This window comes from Engystomops pustulosus, chromosome 3, assembly GCF_040894005.1.
Source record: "Engystomops pustulosus chromosome 3, aEngPut4.maternal, whole genome shotgun sequence".
NCBI lineage: Eukaryota > Metazoa > Chordata > Amphibia > Anura > Leptodactylidae > Engystomops > Engystomops pustulosus.
Window position 1 is genome coordinate 88,927,291 of NC_092413.1, and position 19,423 is coordinate 88,946,713.

At 40.8% G+C, this 19,423-nt stretch overlaps 1 protein-coding gene across 3 annotated transcripts in view; it reads left to right on the forward strand.

The window, feature by feature from the left end:
- Positions 1-19,423, forward strand: part of PEX3 (peroxisomal biogenesis factor 3) — a 36,213-nt gene that overhangs the window by 1,110 nt on the left and 15,680 nt on the right. For all 3 annotated transcript variants that reach the window (XM_072141351.1, XM_072141352.1, XM_072141353.1), the window contains exons 2-9: positions 579-666; positions 2,071-2,202; positions 2,780-2,861; positions 3,804-3,847; positions 7,856-7,980; positions 12,614-12,680; positions 12,762-12,816; positions 18,591-18,759. In XM_072141351.1, coding sequence (XP_071997452.1) covers positions 597-666; positions 2,071-2,202; positions 2,780-2,861; positions 3,804-3,847; positions 7,856-7,980; positions 12,614-12,680; positions 12,762-12,816; positions 18,591-18,759 — 744 coding nt within the window. In that variant the 5' untranslated portion in view covers positions 579-596. The remainder of the gene's footprint in view (positions 1-578; positions 667-2,070; positions 2,203-2,779; positions 2,862-3,803; positions 3,848-7,855; positions 7,981-12,613; positions 12,681-12,761; positions 12,817-18,590; positions 18,760-19,423) is intronic.

Below are 19,423 nucleotides of genomic sequence, written 5' to 3' on the forward strand. Positions count from 1 at the left end.
CGCGCCCTTAAAGTGTGTCTTGCTACTCCATGGGCTGAATTCAGCTTTTCTTGGCTTGAAGCTAGAAGTGGCTATAGAAAACCAACCCCCATACTGGTAGTCAGTGGCGTTACCAGCAGGAAATAGAAATGTACTATTACATTCCCTGTGTTTTAGTGTTAATATTCACATACGTTCAAGTAATAAAATTATGTAGCCTTTGGGTGAAGACACACATGGCGTTTTTGGGCCGTTTTTACTAAGTGCGTTTTCAGATCGTTAAAAACGCATGCGTTAAAAAACGCATCCGTTTTTTAAAAACGCATGCGGTTTTTTGAAAACGCATGCGTTTTTGTCCTTTTTTCATTGCGCAATTTCGGAAAAACAGACAAAAACGCATGCGTTTTCAAAAAACGCATGCGTTTTTAAAAAACGGATGCGTTTTTTAACGCATGCGGTTTTAACGATCTGAAAACGCACTTAGCAAAAACGGCCCAAAAACGCCATGTGTGTCTTCACCCTTTGGGTCACATTTGGTCTTCTTTCTTTTCAGTGTTCATGAATACAGGTTCAGTTCCTTTTTACCTTTCCAATTTCAGGCCCGTCTTACATAAGCCATGCTTTCAGTGTGGAACTTTCTGAAGCGTCACAAGAGAAAATTCATCTTCTTTGGTGCCTTTGTTGGAGGTAAATGTTTTGTGAGACTGCTTCCTCCTTTTCCTGCTTTAATCCTAGATTTATCTTAATGAAATGCTTAAGAAGGTGCAGCAGTAAAGATCCCATTTGAAGCTGCTTTTATACATGTTTTTTTCAAAAATGATGTACCCAAATGTTTTATGAAAGTCTACAGCAAAATGGACTAAGAGCTGAGCCTTCTTCATACATAGCAGGTGTTTTTGGCAGCAAAGATGGGTGTTAACCGTTTAAATGCCGGCGCTGCTTTTGTGGATTGGATCATCAACACCCACCCCACATACTAATAACGGATACAAAAACTATGCCTCTGTCTGCCATTTTGTGTCTATCTATACTTTGAGCTTATAAATCAGGAGTGTTCCTTTTGTATATATTGAGCATATACATAAAACATGGTGTGAACCCAGCCTTATACCTGTGTTTGTGTGCCTGCTGAGATAAAGCCTTCTTACTGGCACATAATCACTGGCAACCTATAAACAATACATTGTCAGTGCTAGGGTATGGGGAAAGGAGTATGGTAACGCGCAGACTGCTCTGAAAAATCATGGTACAGATTGTTGCCTTCATACATATTAAAGTTTCAAGAAGGCAGCATTTGTTTGTGGCAGCATACAGCAACAAATCCAACAGGTCTGATTATCCAACACAAGGCAACGTTCAGCTGTCAAATTCTAAAAAAAATAATAAAAACCAATCTGTCAAAACTTAAAGGGGTTGTATAGTCGGAGACATTGCCCTGCACCTTTTAGATAATCATAAGTCACCCCCTTCACTGATTCAATTAGCGATTCTAGGGAGTTTTAGAGATAGTTACATAAAGTTATAAGGTCACTAGGTGTTTGTAGTCGCCCATCTCCAGGGAAACAACAACTTCACAGTCCCCAGCACTGGCCGCGCATGCGTGGTAGGCAGTATTCATCATCCTATGTGCTGCACACAGTATAATTCTCAGTGCAGCTTCCTTCCTTGTATGTACAGTGCCCGCCTCCTCTATAAAACACAAGCCCACAGCACTAGCAGCCAATCGCTGCTATTCTGTGCATGAGCACACTCTGCTTGGTGGGAGCGAAGCATCATGGGACTTGTAGTCCCAATGCAGAGTGCGGCGCCATCTTCCCTCCTTGGTTCCTGCTTGCAGGAATAAAGAGGTAATTCTTTGTAAAAATGGCAATTACCACAACATTTAAGTGGAAGTTATTGTAGAAGATGCTGTAGAGGGTGTATTTATCAGTTTGTTTGTTTTGGAGGTTCAGAGACCGTACAACCCCTTTAATGGTTGCTAGAATGGTGCACTGGTGCAATGGTGTCTTTTACATATCCAAATATTATTTTAGCAACTCAATACAACTGTATTGCATTTAATTATTTACTATTTGTTATCTTTATTTTTAGGTGTGTACATCCTTGGGAAGTATGCTCAAAAGAAAATCCGTGAAATTCAAGAGAAAGAAGCTGCTGAATATATTGCACAAGCACGGAGACAATATCATTTTGAGAGCAACCAGAGGACATGTAACATGACAGGTTGTTATGCTGCATCATATTTTCTCTTTATAAAATCTTTTGTAGAAGTATAGTAGCGATGTAGGTATATTTTTCTTAATTACATAAGTCTGAGATGAACAGTCCAGATAAATGATTAAGCCAATAGAACTCTGCTGATTGTCTGTCAAGGCCAACCGTTTGCATCTGGCAAATCTAGCATTGTGACATGAACTAATATAGATTTGGTGCCTCTTTTTGGAAGTGGACATTGATGGTGAGTGTCCATAAAGGAGTTGCCCCTAGTTTGTTACCTTTGAGGGTTTGATTGCTAATTGAAGGGGGTAGGAGGTCAGGAGCATTGCAAAATGCCAGGAACATCCCACTGTTGTCTCCAGCACCTTCACATGCAGCGAATAGGGGTGCCAAAATTGCTGAGCGAATTGCTGGTGAATTGTAGATATCAAAACATTGGAGCAAAATTAGAGTAGTTGCACTGCAGGAAAAAGAGTTTGGATTTAATTATTCACAACATGATATTTCTTAGTTTATACATTAGTTTATAGTATCAGTCTTTCTCTCTAGCTTTTCTCTATCTTTTTTTTTTTTTTTTTTGTAGTATTATCAATGCTCCCAGCTCTGAGAGAGGCCCTAATGCAACAGCTGAATTCAGAAAGCCTAACAAGTCTGCTAAAAAACAGGTACAAATCCTCTATAGATGTGCACAAATGTTGGTTAGTGATGTTGGTAAAATACTATGAGAGTTTAAAAAAAATATAGGGGATAACTGGTATAGAATCCCTGCCCTTATCAAAATGCCTTGTGAACCAGCAGGCATTATGATTATTATCCCCTTTACGCCAGCTTCATGCCAAGGGGGCTTGTAAGGGCATGAAGGCGGGCACGGCCCATGTGGAAGTAGACACTTTTCTGCAGCCAGCAAACAAGTGAAAGTGTGCATTTTGTGGCACATTTCCGTACCATGTAGAATCTGGTGTGTAGAGCTCTAAACTACACTGCTGCCACCGCTATATTATTAGGCGTCATCATATGTTAGCGCACAATAAATCTCCCCCTATGTATCCTTGTTTTTGTTTATTTTGTGCCACAATCAAGGCTGTGGAGTGATGATTAATTGAACTGACACCCACTCCACAACCAAATAATAAATTATGAAATTTCCTTTACATGTGTGTTCTATTTCTGATGTAAGCATTTAGTCCAGAGGTGAACAACATTTATTGGTACAAGGACCAGCACCCCAGATGCACCAACAACCCCACTACAGGTCAACTGCCATTCCAGAAATGATAAACGCCACAGTACAGCAATAACCCCAGAAACCAAATACTGCATTCAGAGCACACAATAATGCAATCCCCATTGCAGAAAATAATACCCCCCACCCCAGTTGCATACAAAAAAGGCTGGAGAGCTTTCCCTCCCCAGGAGTACTGGAGACCGGAGACCTAGCCCCCCAACCTGTCGCCCAGCAGGATCATGTGGGACAATATAGAGAAGTTCTGGTCTTTATTAATGTATACTGAATACTTGTAGGTGGGGGCTCCAGCAAAATGTACTTGTCTCTGATTTTGCAACCTGTTATTTTGGATTAAACATTTAACACATGTTCTGTTCTGCAGACCATCAAACAAGATAGAAATATGGGAAGACTTAAAGATTATTAGTAAGTGAAATCTTAGTTTTCATTATAAAATATGTATGCAGTGCATTTATTTCCTAAGATTCTGTCCAAAGGTAATTGTTAGGCAGGACACATTTTCTACAGGCGGAAAAATGTGTTCTGACAGGGCACTAAACCAAGCACAGGTCCTGATGCTCCTGTGGTTAAGTATCCCAAATTGTCCTGCACGTCTCCAGTCTGTGGACACTTCCATTTAACCCCTTATCACCGACACTAGTTTTCAGCTCTATGACCAGACTGGATTTTTCAAATCTTAGCTTAGCAACACCTAGGTAATTTATAAAATCTCAGTTTATTGCAAATTTTCTAAAAATTAGCAACTACTCACTAAGGAGCGAGATGCGTTATGTCTTATTATTTCACACCGCTACTTTACATTGTCAAAGAGATACATACAGATAGACAAAACGAGTGAACAAAATACGGCTAACAACAAAACAGGTATGTATATATGGGCACAAAAATGCTAGGTGGCAGATAATGTAATCGTGAAGAGTTTAACAGCCTAGGTTGGCTGACATTATACCTTCAACTGATATATGTTGTTTCTTACCTTACCAGCATACGATAACCGAGGATGATGTAGGGTTGGGTGGGAGCCTATCGTCATTACAGACAGGAAGGTGTAGGGTTCTAAACAGTCTAACCCTATTACCCCATGACTCCCGCCCTTACAAGGGCAGTCCCAAAAACTGTCCCTTGTACTAAAACACGTATCACACCTCTCTGACGTGTTTCGACAGAGGTCTCATCAGAGGGAGAATATATACCAACACAGAAGTCGCCCATACAGCTAATGCCTCCAAGTCTGGTTAGCCTGAAGGGGGAGGGGGAAGGAGTGCCTTCATCCCTCGGTAGAGCCGTGTGTTCACACAAGGTGTTGACCAAGGTGTGACCAGATTTTTCAAATCTGCCCTGTCTCACAATAATTGGTTATAACTTCGGAACGCTTTAACATATCACGGTGATTTTGAGACTGTTTTCTCGTGACACATTGTACTTCATGTTAGTGACAAAATTTAAGTGATAAGTTTTGCGTTTCGTTCTGAAAAAAAGTGAAAATTTGGCAAAAGTTTGTAAAAATTCTTCATTTTCCAAGTGTGAAATGTTCTGCTTTCCAGACAGGAAGTAAAACTACCCAAAAAGCTTGATAATTAACATTTTATGGAATGTCTGCTTTATGTCTAGATGATATTTTATGCATCCTGTCATTTTTCTAGGAACTTTAGGTGCCATTTTTCTCATTTGCATGTCAATTGCCAAAACTCACATTTTAAGGGACAACTCCGCTTCCAAGTGACTTTGAAAAGCCTAAATAATAGTAAAACCCCATAAATTACCCCACTATAGAAACTTCACTCCTCAACGTGTGCAAAACAACTTCTATTAAGTCCATTAACCCTTTAAGTGTTTCACATGGGTTAAAACAATATGGACCAGCGATTTAGAAACGTTCAAATTTTTTTGGAAAATACATTTAGGCCAAAACTAAAGGATGAAACGCACTGCAACGTTTGATGCCCAATTCCTCCTGAGTGTAGCGATACCCCATATGTGGTGGTGTCCTGCTGTATGGGCGTGCAGCCGGGCATAGGTTGAATGGAGGCGCCCTTCGCAGCAGATTTGTATTGTCACATTGTACGACCTATAAATTTTTATTTCTTTTGGTAATGTGAACATATAAGGCTTATTATTTACGGGATGAGATACAATGTATAGATAATTCATTTTGGGAACTATTTCAAGGGGGACACAAACAAAATCATCAATTTTTATTTTGGATTTTTAGCATTTTTTTTTCCCTCGCTCACCATAATGTAAAAATAATATTTTATCTTTATTCTCTGGTTCTCTACAACTGCGGTTGATATTTCCTTTATATAGTTTTGCTCAATTTTCCTGAGCAAAACCAATATTGGAGAAAATCGCATTGTTTTTACTATTGACAACTTTTTAGGGCCATAACTTCTGTATTTTTCTGTTGTCAGATCTGGTTGAGGGCTTATTTTTTGCGAAAATAGTTGTTCTTTTCAGTCATATCATATTAGGGAACGTAACTTTTTTGATCACTTTTAGTGATGGTGTTTGATGAAAAATTGTATATTACGGGAAGTTTTTCGAGTTTTTTTTTTTTTTTTTTTTTTACGTCATTCACCGAGCGGGTTCAATATTGATTTAGATTTATTGTACAGATTAATACGGACGCGGTGATACCAAATATGTACGTGTTTTTGTGTTTTATATACTTTATTTGCATCGCTTGTTCAAGCCCACTTGTATTGCAGTGTATAGTGTAAGTAACTGAGCATGCTCAGTTACACCCAGCTGGGTCCTGCCAGGAGGCGGAACCCGGCACAAAGAGGAGCCGACAGCTTCGTGTCACTCATCGGAACCCGGGGCTGAGGCAGGAGGGATCGGATCCCCCGGTAAGCACACGGGGGAGGGGTCCGATCCACTGTGTGGACACTTACATGCCGTGGTCATGCTTGACCACGGCGTGTAAGGGGTTAAACACCCGGGATCTGAGTTTTTCCGATCCCGGGTGTTAGTGCCGGGTCTGCGCTGTGATATCACAGCCCGACACCGGCACTTGCAGGACCCGATGTCCGCTGTAGAATGGCGTCGCGTCAGAAGAAGTACCCTTAATGACCGCTGTAAAAAGCCGATACGGCGGTCATTAAGAGGTTAATAAAAACAATTGTTTATTCTTTCCTACAGATGAACCCAGTAGGGGGCATCAGCCTCATCCCTGGGACTCCCACCTGGCAGTTGCTTTAATAAAGGAGGCCTAGCTTCATTGCACATGCACCAGAATTGATTTTTACCGGTCACGTTGCCCCCCCCCCCCCTTGATTTTTACTTGACCCTATAGGCACATTGGATTGTCTTTAATGTGCTCACTAAACAGCGTAAATACAAACAAACTGAAATTGTACTTTTCTCCCAAAGTTTTCACCCTTTTTTTAACTCCTCCTTGCTGTACGGCACAGAGCTACGAAGGGTGTACGAAGAGGGCTCATGGGGGGAGCCCTCGTCATACAGAGGTGGGGGTTTGCTGCATATTGTACCAAACGCGGATGTTAATCCTTTGTTTGCCACCAGCAGCGTTTAAAAGAGGCGTGGCCTCCATCTTTGTTGAGATCGCCAGTGTAATGAATGCCATATACTACAATACAGGAATATTGAAGTACATGGTAGGAAAGATCAGACCATCTAGGGTTAAAAAACCCTAGAAGGTCTAAAAAAAAAAAAAAATTGTTAAAAAATAAAGTTAAAAAAATAAACTATAAAAATCACCTGCCTTTCCCTAGAACTGATATAAAACTAAATAAACAGTACACAAAGATCAAATCACAAACATTTTAGGTATCACCGTGTCATTAAATGCCCGATCTATTGAAATTATTCCCGACAGTGAACCCCATAACGGAAAATAGCACCTAAATGTCTCCTTGCGCAGCCCCTACTCTGTACAAGTAAGGAAAAGTTATTAGCGTCAGAAGATGGCGAAACAGTTTTTTTTTTTCAAACACATTGTTTTAATTTTTGAAAATGTATTCTAGCACAATCAAACCTATATAAGTTTGGTATCCCCGTGATCGTACAGAACCAAAGAATAAAGTAGATGCATCATTTGGAGCGCACAGTCTTAAAAACTGAGCCAATTTTGCGTTTTTTGCCAATTTCACCACATTTGCATTTGATCCCAGTACACGGCATGAGATCATAAATTACATCACAGAGAAGTAAAATTTGTTAAGATGAAAATAAGCCATTACACAGCTCTGTACACATAAAAATGAAAAAGTAATAGATTTTTGGAGGTGGAGAGTGGAAAATGAACAAAATAATGCTGTATCCTTAAGGGGTTTATACTACTACATGGTACATTTGATGTTGCCAGAAATTTATACTACAATAGAAAAGTAAGATAAGGAAGGAAAAGCTATAAAAAAATCTATACAAATGTTTTTTTTCTGTTATTCCCAGGTTTCACAAGAAGTATAGTAGCAGTGTACAGTACGTGCATGCTTGTTGTGCTCCTGAGAGTTCAGCTAAACATTATTGGTGGATATATCTATCTAGACAATTCTTCTGTGGCGAAGAATGACAACGTAGGTAAAAAGTACTGACTGACTGAATATTAGATATTCTTTCTTTTTTGCAATGTATATGTGTTTTTACTTTTATAACACAGAAGCCAAATAGTAAAAGCCCATTCCAGAACTCATTGGTTATACCACAAAATAAAGAGAAGGAAAGCATCACAATGCTCCCCAATTGGCCCTAAGCTTTCCTGTAATGGGAACCTAGTATATGGTATATGCTGCCTGGAATATATTCCTGACATGATCCTTCATGAGAGTATACAGTATTTTACTATGTGAAGCTTCAGGATTTTAGAGAAAATATAGTGTTGGGGATAGGTTGATCAGTGCGCTCTGTTACCATAGTAATGATGTGTAACTGCCATCACCAAAACACTGGCCATACTGGATGCACTGCAACCAACCGACAACAGTCAAACATAGTGGTTATCACATGACCTGCCCAGGCAGCTGCAGGACATGTGACCAGCGGCCATCTTCTGTCCTGTGTCTGCTCTGCAACGGACCGCGCGGAGGAAATTAATGGACTGATTAAAGGGCCAGTAGCATTTAAATTCTACATTACAGTCTATGTCATCAGCATTTTCTGCTAAGGGGAACAACATTTTAAATAACGACTAATTACATATTAGCTTATATTTCAAGGACCCATTTGTATATGAATTATACTTATTCCTGGAATACCCCTTTAAACTAGAACAGTAAGCCACTATGTCTGCATAGAAGTGCTAACGACAGTTTCCCCATAATAAGAGCAGCCACATTGTGTGCATAGCAGTCATAGGGCTAATAGTTCTGGGTCAAAGTTGCTAGGAGTCCCTGATTCTTTACTGCTTTCTCTAACATACTGATGTCTTGGTGGGAATACCCCTTCAACAAGTTTCTTAAATAAACCCAGGATAACAACAAAATAACACATTTTATAGTTCACTGTTATTATCAAAAATCCAGCATTTCAAACCTGTCTCTTTTTTTTTTTTAAATTAAACTGTTTGTTGAAATCATTACAAGCACACCCACCGCACACAATGAACAATGCAGTGTACAGAATCCTACATACAACACTGTGAAAACATGTGTGAAACGTGGTGAATTAAAACCGCCAATAAAGAAACGAACGTAACAAACAAGTTTAGACTGGTTTCCCGACATGACCTTATCTTGAAGACACTAAATGAGAACCTAGGGTAATGTGTACTGGACCCTCAGCCCCAGCAGAGGTGTATAATTACATTGATTGGAAGGGAGAATCTCAGAATCTACAGGTGTAGACATTATGTCCAAGGCAAAAGGTAGAGAGTGCGTCTTGGTATCTGCGATTTGTAATTGGTACGGTTAGATTCGCTCCATGTTCCCCATATATGAGAAAATTTATCCTGGCAGTTCATAGGGGAGCATCTGATTGATGTTAGATTTCCACATCCTCAGTGCAGGAATGTTGGGATCGTACCATCTCAGTTCAATACATTTCCTGTCCATGAAAAGGGATCCATGTAGAAAGATTCTATGATGGTGTGACCCGGTCTCTTCTGACAATAATTCAAACAGGCATATTTCGGGGCTACAACACACTCTCAAGAAGAGTAAATCGGAAAGGAAAGCAGTTACCTGTTTCAAAAATTTTTCAAAGGGGGACACACCCAGTACACAATTTCAGTTGCCCTTAGACACAACCCTTTAACTTCTGACTAGGGTCGGGTCGCCATCTTGAATTCCTGTATGATGCCGTGCCGCTGAGATTTTTGTCTCTCTCTGCTCTGTGCCTGTAGCCATGCCCCCCTGCGGCAGGGAATTCATACTGACACTCACTGATCACTTCTTGCCAGCAAACAGCACATGAGAACAGAGATGTAGAAGACTGCCGCGCCTCTGTCTGCCGCACCTCTTCTATGTGTCAGTGTGTTAGTACAATTTCAGAAGCCAGATTAAAGTGTATATGCACCTGTACCCTGATAATCTAACCACATTGTCACCCCACAGAACTGGATGGATCGTAATGTCTGATTAGAGGCTGCACTGAGCAGCCTAGGGAGTGATAGGAGCTAAAACAGCAATAAAACTCAAATTGAGTCAAATTGTGAAGTAAATGGTTAAAAATTATCTTTATTGTATTAACATCACTAGAGGATTGAGATGTGAGCATTTTCTTTCGTTGGAGTAGCCCTTTAATGATGTTGATCATCTGAAACATGGACAAAAATAACTCCTATATCCAAATGTGTGTGAGGTAGGCTGTGCACTAGATGATGTTGGAGGTGCTCTTCTTTAGTGGACATTTCTTATTCTTGATTACATCAAGTAGTATCACAATAAATAGTTAAAGGGATAACAAAATAGCACATTCTCTAGAAATATCGCATTTCACATACATAATTCCAACCTGTCTCTATCAGTCCTGGTGTACACAAATTCGGTTGCCCCTGGACCCAGCCCTGAATCTTCTGACTTTGGGGTCGGAAAGATATATTGTTCTCCTGTCTGATGCTGCAGTGAACTCCTCTATGCCTCCTTGCATTCCAAGAAGAGCTCACACTGACACAAACACTGACTTCCTGCCGGAAAACAACAGCATGAGGAGAGTAAAGCTGCAAGTTACAGACAGTTAAGGCCTTTATCCAGGGGAAGGGGAGGGAGGCACAGCAGATCTGATGGTGTATGTTGTGGCTGTGATGTACAGTGCTGAGAATGTAATTGTGTGTTTATGCATCTTATGGATCTCATCTATGATCTTTCATCTCTCTTTCTATGTGTCAGCTACTAGTGAATGTTCAGAAGCTAAATAAAAGTGTATACAAACCTGTACCCTAATAATCTAAGCATATTGTCAGCACACAACACTATGTAGCACAGAGGGATCATGTAAGTGTTTGGTTAGAGAGACCCCACCCACACTCTAGTATTTTACACTAAAACACCAATAAAACTGAGTAAAATTATAAAGTAAGTGGCTGCAACACCTAAATGGCGATTGGCACCACCCGCGCCAGGTACCAGGGTGCCAATAGTCTCCATTGCAACCCTGTCTGGCTTACTTGACTGTCTGCTGGGTTGGACCCAGCAGCGCAGATGTCAGCCTATGCTAATGTCTTTTTAATATACTGCAATACATCAGTATGGCAGTGTATTTCAAGTCCCAGAGTGTGACTAAAAATAAGTGTAAAAAAAAAAAAGTTTAATACAATTAAAGTTCCCCCAAAAGTACCCTATATGCCACATATAGTGTAAACCTCCTAAACACAATAAAAAGTGGAAATCACCACCCAAACAACACATATTAGGTATCACCAGGAATGTAACAACCCTTACAATAAAATAAAATTATTACTTAACCAATATGGTGAACGTCTTAAAAACATCTTAAAAAAATAAGTAAAGAAAGATACTGCATAGTATATAATTATAGTATATAGCCTGCCAGCCCCCAGTATGGCCAGCACATAAAAAAATTAACTAAGTACTCGCCATTCTGACGCCCTGAGCGGCTCCTCTTCTTTCTTCGTGTGCGCTGGCTCCAGGTTAGCCACACATGAAAAAAAGAGGAGCTGCCCAGGGCGTCCGAACAGTGATTTTTATATACTCGAGTATATACCAAGTGGGGAATTTTCAGCACAAAAATTGGGTTGAAAAACTCTGCTTACTCGAGTATATACACTAAATGCAACTAAAATATAGCATTACTATGAAGAACAACATGACATGAAAAAACCAGTCTGAAAATAAACTCTGTAAGATAACGCTTTCCAAAGTTATAACTGCATATCATGACACAGACAGGTTAGGGCTGTGTCCTAAAGGTTAAAAAAAGAGTTGTGTCCTTAAAGGGGTTTGCCCATGAATGAAGGTTCTCAAATTTAAAACCCCTGTTGTTTTCAAAATAAAGATCATTTTCAACACCTTACTTTAGAATTTTACTCCGTGGGCAGGGACTCGCTAAGAAGACACGTCGTGATTCCTTTGTGTTGATAATGTGTTTAGATTATCAGGGTACAGATTTATCTATTTAACATTCTACTAATATCTGACACATATAACACATAATGACACATTTGAGCTCTGCTACATCTGAGCTATAACCTGTACGGATTGCCTCACTCCTGCCTCCCCTGGATAAAGACCTTATCTTTCCTGTAGGTTGTAAAGTAAGTCTGTTCACGTGCTGTTTGCCTGCAGGAAGTTTCTGTGTGTGAGCTTGTTTGGTAATGGAGGGTGGAGCAGCAGAGATAGCAGTAGATTGAGCAGACAGGGGAAGCTATTCATGAGAAGAATCTATCATGCCCGTACATAAAAATTAGAAGATTTACGGTCGGATCCTGAGGCAACAAATTGTGTACACCAGGACTGATAGAGACAATGTGGAATTATATCTGTGAAATGCTGAATTTTTGGTTCATAACAGTGAATTAGAGAATGTTTTATTTTGTTATCCTGAGTACATTTAAGAATTTTGTCTTCGATGGAATACCCCTTTAAGGCGTTAAAAATCCACATTACAGCTACTGCTGTAATTCCTGATTTGCTAGTAATTTCTTTCCGCTACACTAGAGTATGTAGACACTGAAAAAAGCAGAGAGGATGTAATTGAAAAATCATCCCTGTGAAAGCATTTGTTTTGTCTAATGAAATGTTGTTCTTTTTCCAGGGATTGCAAGCATCCCCCGAGGTACAACAACAATATCTGTCCAGTATTCAGCACCTCCTGGGAGATGGTAGGATGTGATTATATCCTTTAATGCATTTCAGCGGCTGTGGGATTCTGGAGACATGATCTGTCATTTCTTTTTCCTCAGGTCTTACTGAGCTGATAACACTTGTGAAACACACAGTCCAGAAGGTTCTTGGCAGGTAAAAAATAAAGTGTATCTAACCTTTCAGCAAATATTGCAGAAATCCATGTCCTGATGTGTGTACATGAGGAATAACAAGGATTCTGGTTCACTAGTAATCTTAATTTTTAGCAGCTTTATCTCTACAGTCAGCCCCCTCCATGTTCCCTGCACACATTACAGTGTACCAACTTGAACCATGTGACATACATATCAATGTTGCACACACTAGAAGATTAGTCACTGAGCGCAGTAATGGTCAGAAACGGGCAGAAGTGGCACCTAGCAACTTATAGGTGACTATCCCCCGTGGTCCAGAATTGCATGATTACTTCTCCTGGCCATGACTGATTGTTGCCATATTGCCCCCAGTTGTTGTCACCTTTTTGCATAACTTTTGCATGCTGTGCCCTTAAGAGTACCAGACCCAGTAAATTGTCTCCTGAATAACCATATTGTCTTTCTAAATGTATGGCACTCATCGTTTACATGAAAGTCATCTTGTTTATAACAACATGCGGTGATACCGGAGAATGCTGGTCACAGTAGCCAACAGGCCATTTCACACTATATCAGGGGTCCCTAAACTACAGCTTGTGGGCCACATGCCACCTCCTGAGTCCATTTTTCTGGCCCCCGGTGGTGAGTGAGAGGAACTGCCGGATTATCAATAGTGCTGCTGGAGCACCTGTGCCCAGAAGCTCCATTAATGATCCGACCCTCAGTGATTCAACAACCGCTAGCCTGCACCTCTATAGGATGTGCAGGCAAGCAATTCTAAGGTCGGCGCTGACCCTTAAAGGGGTGTTCCAATATACCTTCTGCATCAATTCATCATGGTTTTCTAGATCTCTGCTTGCTGTCATTCTTTAGAAAGGTTGTATGTTTACTACCAGTGGACACAAATCTGTACATGATCACACAGGTGCACGGCTCGTTATAACACACAGTGCTGATTATTCTGACTAACGAGCTGTGCACATGTGTGATCATGGTCAGATTTCTGTCCACTGGTAGTAAACAAGGAAGCTTTGCATAGAATGACAGCAAGCAGAGATCTAGAAAACAATGAGGAATTGATACAATTTTCCAATATACCTTCTGTATAACTTTTGATAATATAAACAACATCAATTTACTGTAATGGGAATACATGTCACTGGCCGGTCACCTCGCTCCTGTGAGTCATCGGATAGACTCTCCAACGGTCTGAGGGACAGTGAACTGGCCTCCTGTGTAAAAAGTTTGAGGACTCCTGCTCTATAGCATTTGAAAAAAGTGTATTGACAAAAACCATATACACCATGTAATGGTCTACTGTGAACGGCTCCTTCCATCACCGCATGTTTAAATAAACCTCTTTCCCTTGGATGTTACATAAATGTATACTGTGTTTAGCACCACTTATACTCATATATAGTATATATACTCCTATACACTCACCGGCCACTTTATTAGGTACACCTGTCCAACTGCTCGTTAACACTTAATTTCTAATCAGTCAATCACATGGCGGCAACTCAGTGCATTTAGGCATGTAGACATGGTCAAGACAATCTCCTGCAGTTCAAACCGAGCATCAGTATGGGGAAGAAAGGTGAGTTGAGTGCCTTTGAACGTGGCATGGTTGTTAGTGCCAGAAGGGCTGGTCTGAGTATTTCAGAAACTGCTGATCTACTGGGATTTTCACGCACAACAATGGTCCGAAAAAGAAAAAACATCCAGTGAGCGGCAGTTCTGTGGGCGGAAATGCCTTGTTGATGCCAGAGGTCAGAGGAGAATGGGCAGACTGGTTCGAGCTGATAGAAAGGCAACAGTGACTCAAATTGCCACCCGTTACAACCAAGGTAGGCAGAAGAGCATCTCTGAATGCACAGTACGTCGAACTTTGAGGCAGATGGGCTACAGCAGCAGAAGACCTCACCGGGTGCCACTCCTTTCAGCTAAGAACAGGAAACTGTGGCTACAATTTGCACAAGCTCATCGAAATTGGACAGAAGAAGATTGGAAAAAGTTGCCTGGTCTGATAAGTCTCGATTTCTGCCGCGACATTCGGATGGTAGGGTCAGAATCTGGCGTCAACAACATGAAAGCATGGATCCATCCTGCCTTGTATCAACGGTTCAGGCTGGTGGTGGTGTCATGGTGTGGGAAATATGTTCTTGGCACTCTTTGGGCCCCTTGGTACCAATTGAGCATCGTTGCAACGCCACAGCCTACCTGAGTATTGTTGCTGACCATGTCCATCCCTTTATGACCACAATGTACCCAACATCTGATGGCTACTTTCAGCAGGATAATGCGCCATGTCATAAAGCTGGAATCATCTCAGACTGGTTTCTTGAACATGACAATGAGTTCACTGTACTCAAATGGCCTCCACAGTCACCAGATCTCAATCCAATAGAGCATCATTGGGATGTGGTGGAACGGGAGATTCGCATCATGGATGTGCAGCCGACAAATCTGCGGCAACTGTGTGATGCCATCATGTCAATATGGACCAAAATCTCTGAGGAATGCTTCCAGCACCTTGTTGAATCTATGCCACGAAGAATTGAGGCAGTTCTGAAGGCAAAAGGGGGTCCAACTCTTTACTAGAATGGTGTACCTAATAAAGTGGCCGGTGAGTGTATAGTATATATACTTATATATAGTATATATAAATTATACCTAAATTCAGGGGGATCTTCTTGCATACTGTATTTTTTGGACTATAACACTTACCCCAGATTTACAGAAGTAAAAAAAATGGAGAAATATGTCTATTAAAATGTCCTTGTTGTGCAGCTCCATAGCTGTTGCCTAATTCACACTTCTTAACTACAGGCGGTCCCCTACTTAAGGACACCCGACTTACAGACAACCCATAGTTACAGACGGACCCCTCTGCCCACTGTGACCTCTGGTGAAGCTCTCTGGATGCTTTACTATAGTCCCAGACTGCAATGATCAGCTGTAAGATGCCTGTAATGAAGCTTTATTGATAATTCTTGGTCCAATTACACCAAAAATTTCGAAACTCCAATTGTCACTGGGGCAAAAGAAAAAAAATTGTCTAGAACTTCCATTATAAAATATACAGTTTCGACTTACATACAAATTCAACTTAAGAACTAACCTCCAGACCCTATCTTGTATGTAACCCGGGGACTGACTGTATTGATAAATAACTGACCCCGTTTCTGTGACTTGGCTGAGCGAGCTTGAAGGCCTCAGTTAGCCAGGGTGGTCTTGCTCTACCCCACACGCACAAATATTTTCAGGCAGTCCAATTGACTTGCCCAACATGGTAGAGCAGATGTTAATAACCCTGAGGTTGTACTGGAAGCAGTTCTTGCGGGATCTTATGAAGCGCTAGCAAACTTTGTGTACAGGAAGGGCAGGCCGAGGGCAATAGGGAATTAAGTGGTTGATTGCTGGGGAGATGACCTTCTGGTGTAATCCCTTTATGGGTGAGTTGGTCACTGCCAGATGTAAGCTTCCTGGCCCGTTATAGAATTTATCCAACTATACCAAGATCGTTACTAATTTGGCCCCCACTGCCCTTTTAAAGATACCTCCACTTTCATCACGGTCTTGGTGCACTATTTGAAGGGGAATGTCCAAAGCTCTAACATGGTCCTGTGAAGGCCATTGCTTGGATTAAAGATCTTGCTACAAGCATCTCAATGATGTTCAGCCTATACCTGTACAGAGGGGTTTTGGAGAGGGGTCTTTAAAAAAAAAAAAAAAAATCCCTATTGGTCACACAACCACAGCCCGGCTTTATCTCTTTACGTGTACACATCTCCATTACATTTACTCTCATCAACACACAGCTCGTCTTCATAGAAGTCCGGGCCCCAACAACTTCTCTTCCCACCCTCTGTATCAGTCCTGACATATTCCTGACAACATGAAAGGGTTTTAGGACCCTGCAAAAAGCAAGTGATTAGTCCCATGCTGCTGACATCACTCTAGGTCCTGCAGTAATTTATGCCAAGAGCTCCAATGCTCTGCTCTCTCAGCGCTTTATCAGTGCTTAACCCGATCTCCAAAACCGTGGTCAAGTCACCTTCTTCACTGTCTAGTTCTAATTAAATGATATATCATTCTCAGAATCATCATCACTCACTATATATAATTTAATGAATTCAAATAAATGTATAAGTAGTGTTTTATTTTGTTCCTTGATAATTAATTAATCTTGTTTATAATATCCCCAAAAATGGGGCACCACAATGAGTTGTAATATCTCTAATGCCATCAATTAAAGAAGCTCTTCATAGTTAAATGATACTGTATTTATTTTCTAAATAAATTATTTACGGTATATACAGTGAAACCTGTTTGAGTAGCCTCAACTTTTGCTCCAAAAAATTTGCTTTTTAAATGTTTTACAACTGTCATATGGTTATAGACGAACTAATTGCACATAACCCATGCAGATGGAACGTGTATAGACGTCGAGACAATGGCCCAAATTAAAACGGGTATACTGTATCTTGCAAACTCAGGCACCTAGAAACACAGTTTTTGGAGTCCTATTAAAGAGGTAAATCTCCTATTTAACCTCTTGCCGCCAAAGACACTTTTCACCTTCCTGACACGGCTCATTTTTTAAAATCTGACACATAAGTGGTTATAACTTTGAAACACTTAACCAGGTGATTTTGAGATTTCTTTGTTTTCTCTTGAAACTTTATACTTCATGTTAGTTGAAAAATGTGGGTGATGTGTTTATTTATGAAAAAAGCAATGTTTGGCAAAAGTTTGGAAGTTTTCAACTTTTTTTTTTTTTTTCTACTTTCTCCACCTAGTCACAACAGCAAAATAACTAGCTAATTAACATTTATGGCTTTCGTCTTTTGTAGAATGTTCTGATCACATCAACCCAAAGAATGACGTAGACATGTCATTTGGGGCACACAGTAAAAGACGTAAAATTCCCCATATTGTGGCAAATTTATAGTCTTAATTTCTCCCCGGACTCTTAGTATCTCTGAAGGCATGAATGAAATCTCTGACTTAATACTTAATAAAGGAGGTCTTGATTTTTATTCTATTTATATTATATGCTCATATTACTGTATATACTAGTGTATAAGCCGAGTCTTTCAGCACAACAAATGTGCTGAAAAAAGTCCCCTTGGCTTATACACGAGTCAATAGCTATAGTCAATGGACTTAAAAAATAATACACTTATATACTCACCCTCCAGTGGCCCCGATGCGCAGCTTTGCTCACCCGTTGTCATCGCGGCGCGTCTTCTGGCTTCCCAGCTCCTCTTCTTGCTTCAGCGCCCGTCTGTCTTCTGTAACATTGTGCTGGGTGCCGCCATGTTTTTCTCCCGGGTTGCGCCTAGTATGACATCAGCAGCGGCGCGTCATATCATGCGCCTGCCGCCCGGGAGAGAACAATGGCGGCGCCCAGCACGATGTTAGATGAGACGGGCTGTATACTAGTGGGTTCAGGCTGGGGTGGCTGTATACTACTGGGGGCAGGCTGTATACTTCTGGAGGCAGGCTGGGCTGGCTGTATACTACTGGGGGCAAGCTGGGGTGGCTGTATACTACTGGGGGCAAGCTGGGCAGGCTGTATACTATAGGGGGCTGGTTGGCTATATACTGGGGGGGTCTGTGACCAATGCATTTCCCACCCTCGGCTTATACTCGAGTCAATAGGTTTTTCCAGTTTTGATGGTAAAATTAGGGGTCTCGGCTTATACTCGGGTCGGCTTATACTTGAGTATATATGGGTATATTCTGATGAAAACAAGTTGTTCTTTGAACTTTTTTTTCTTTTTCCAGTTTATCTTTAAAGCAGTCTCTCTCACTTTCTGAACTGGAGCAGCATATTAAAGAAATCCGTCGACTGGTGGAAGATTGTAAGAAGTCATCGGAACTGGGGGAGTCACAGGGCAAGTCACTGCTATGTCGCTTCATGATGCCAGATGAAGAGAACCCACTAACCTTTCAGGTACCTCATCCAAGCTCCTAGTCTTCTAGCATGATTAATACATATTTCTGCAGTAGTGTTTGATACATGGTCATAGAGGTATTTATCATGTCTAGATTTATGGTTAAACTTTATATGCCGGTCAATTGTGGGCATCAACTATAACTGTCAATAGATCATTTTGGCGCAGTGTTAAATGTTCATATTGAATGTAACTTGTGTATACAAACTGTAAAGTCAAAAGGTAATAGAAAGGTTGTCCCTTAGGGTAAAAGCCACTGTGCAAGAGCACACAAAAGTTTTGGTTCATCCAGCAAGATTTGTAACCTGTAAGCCAAGATCTGGGTGTCAAACAGGACTAGATAAATGTGCATTAAAGGGGTTGGCCACTTTCAGTAAATAATTTTATATTATTTGTATAATGAAAAGTTATACAAATTTCCAATATACTTTCTCTATCAATTCCTCATGGTTTTTTTACATCTCTGCTTGCCGTCCTGCTATATCCTTCTATTTTTACTTCCAGTGGATAAAATCTGTCCATGCTGATGTGATGGACAAGCAGGTGCATGAGCCGTTATTATCACTTAGAGTAATAGGGGTTGTGTGATGATAACGGCTCGTGCACATGCATGTCCTTCACATGACCATGGACAGATTTCTATGCACGGATAGTAGGCAAGGC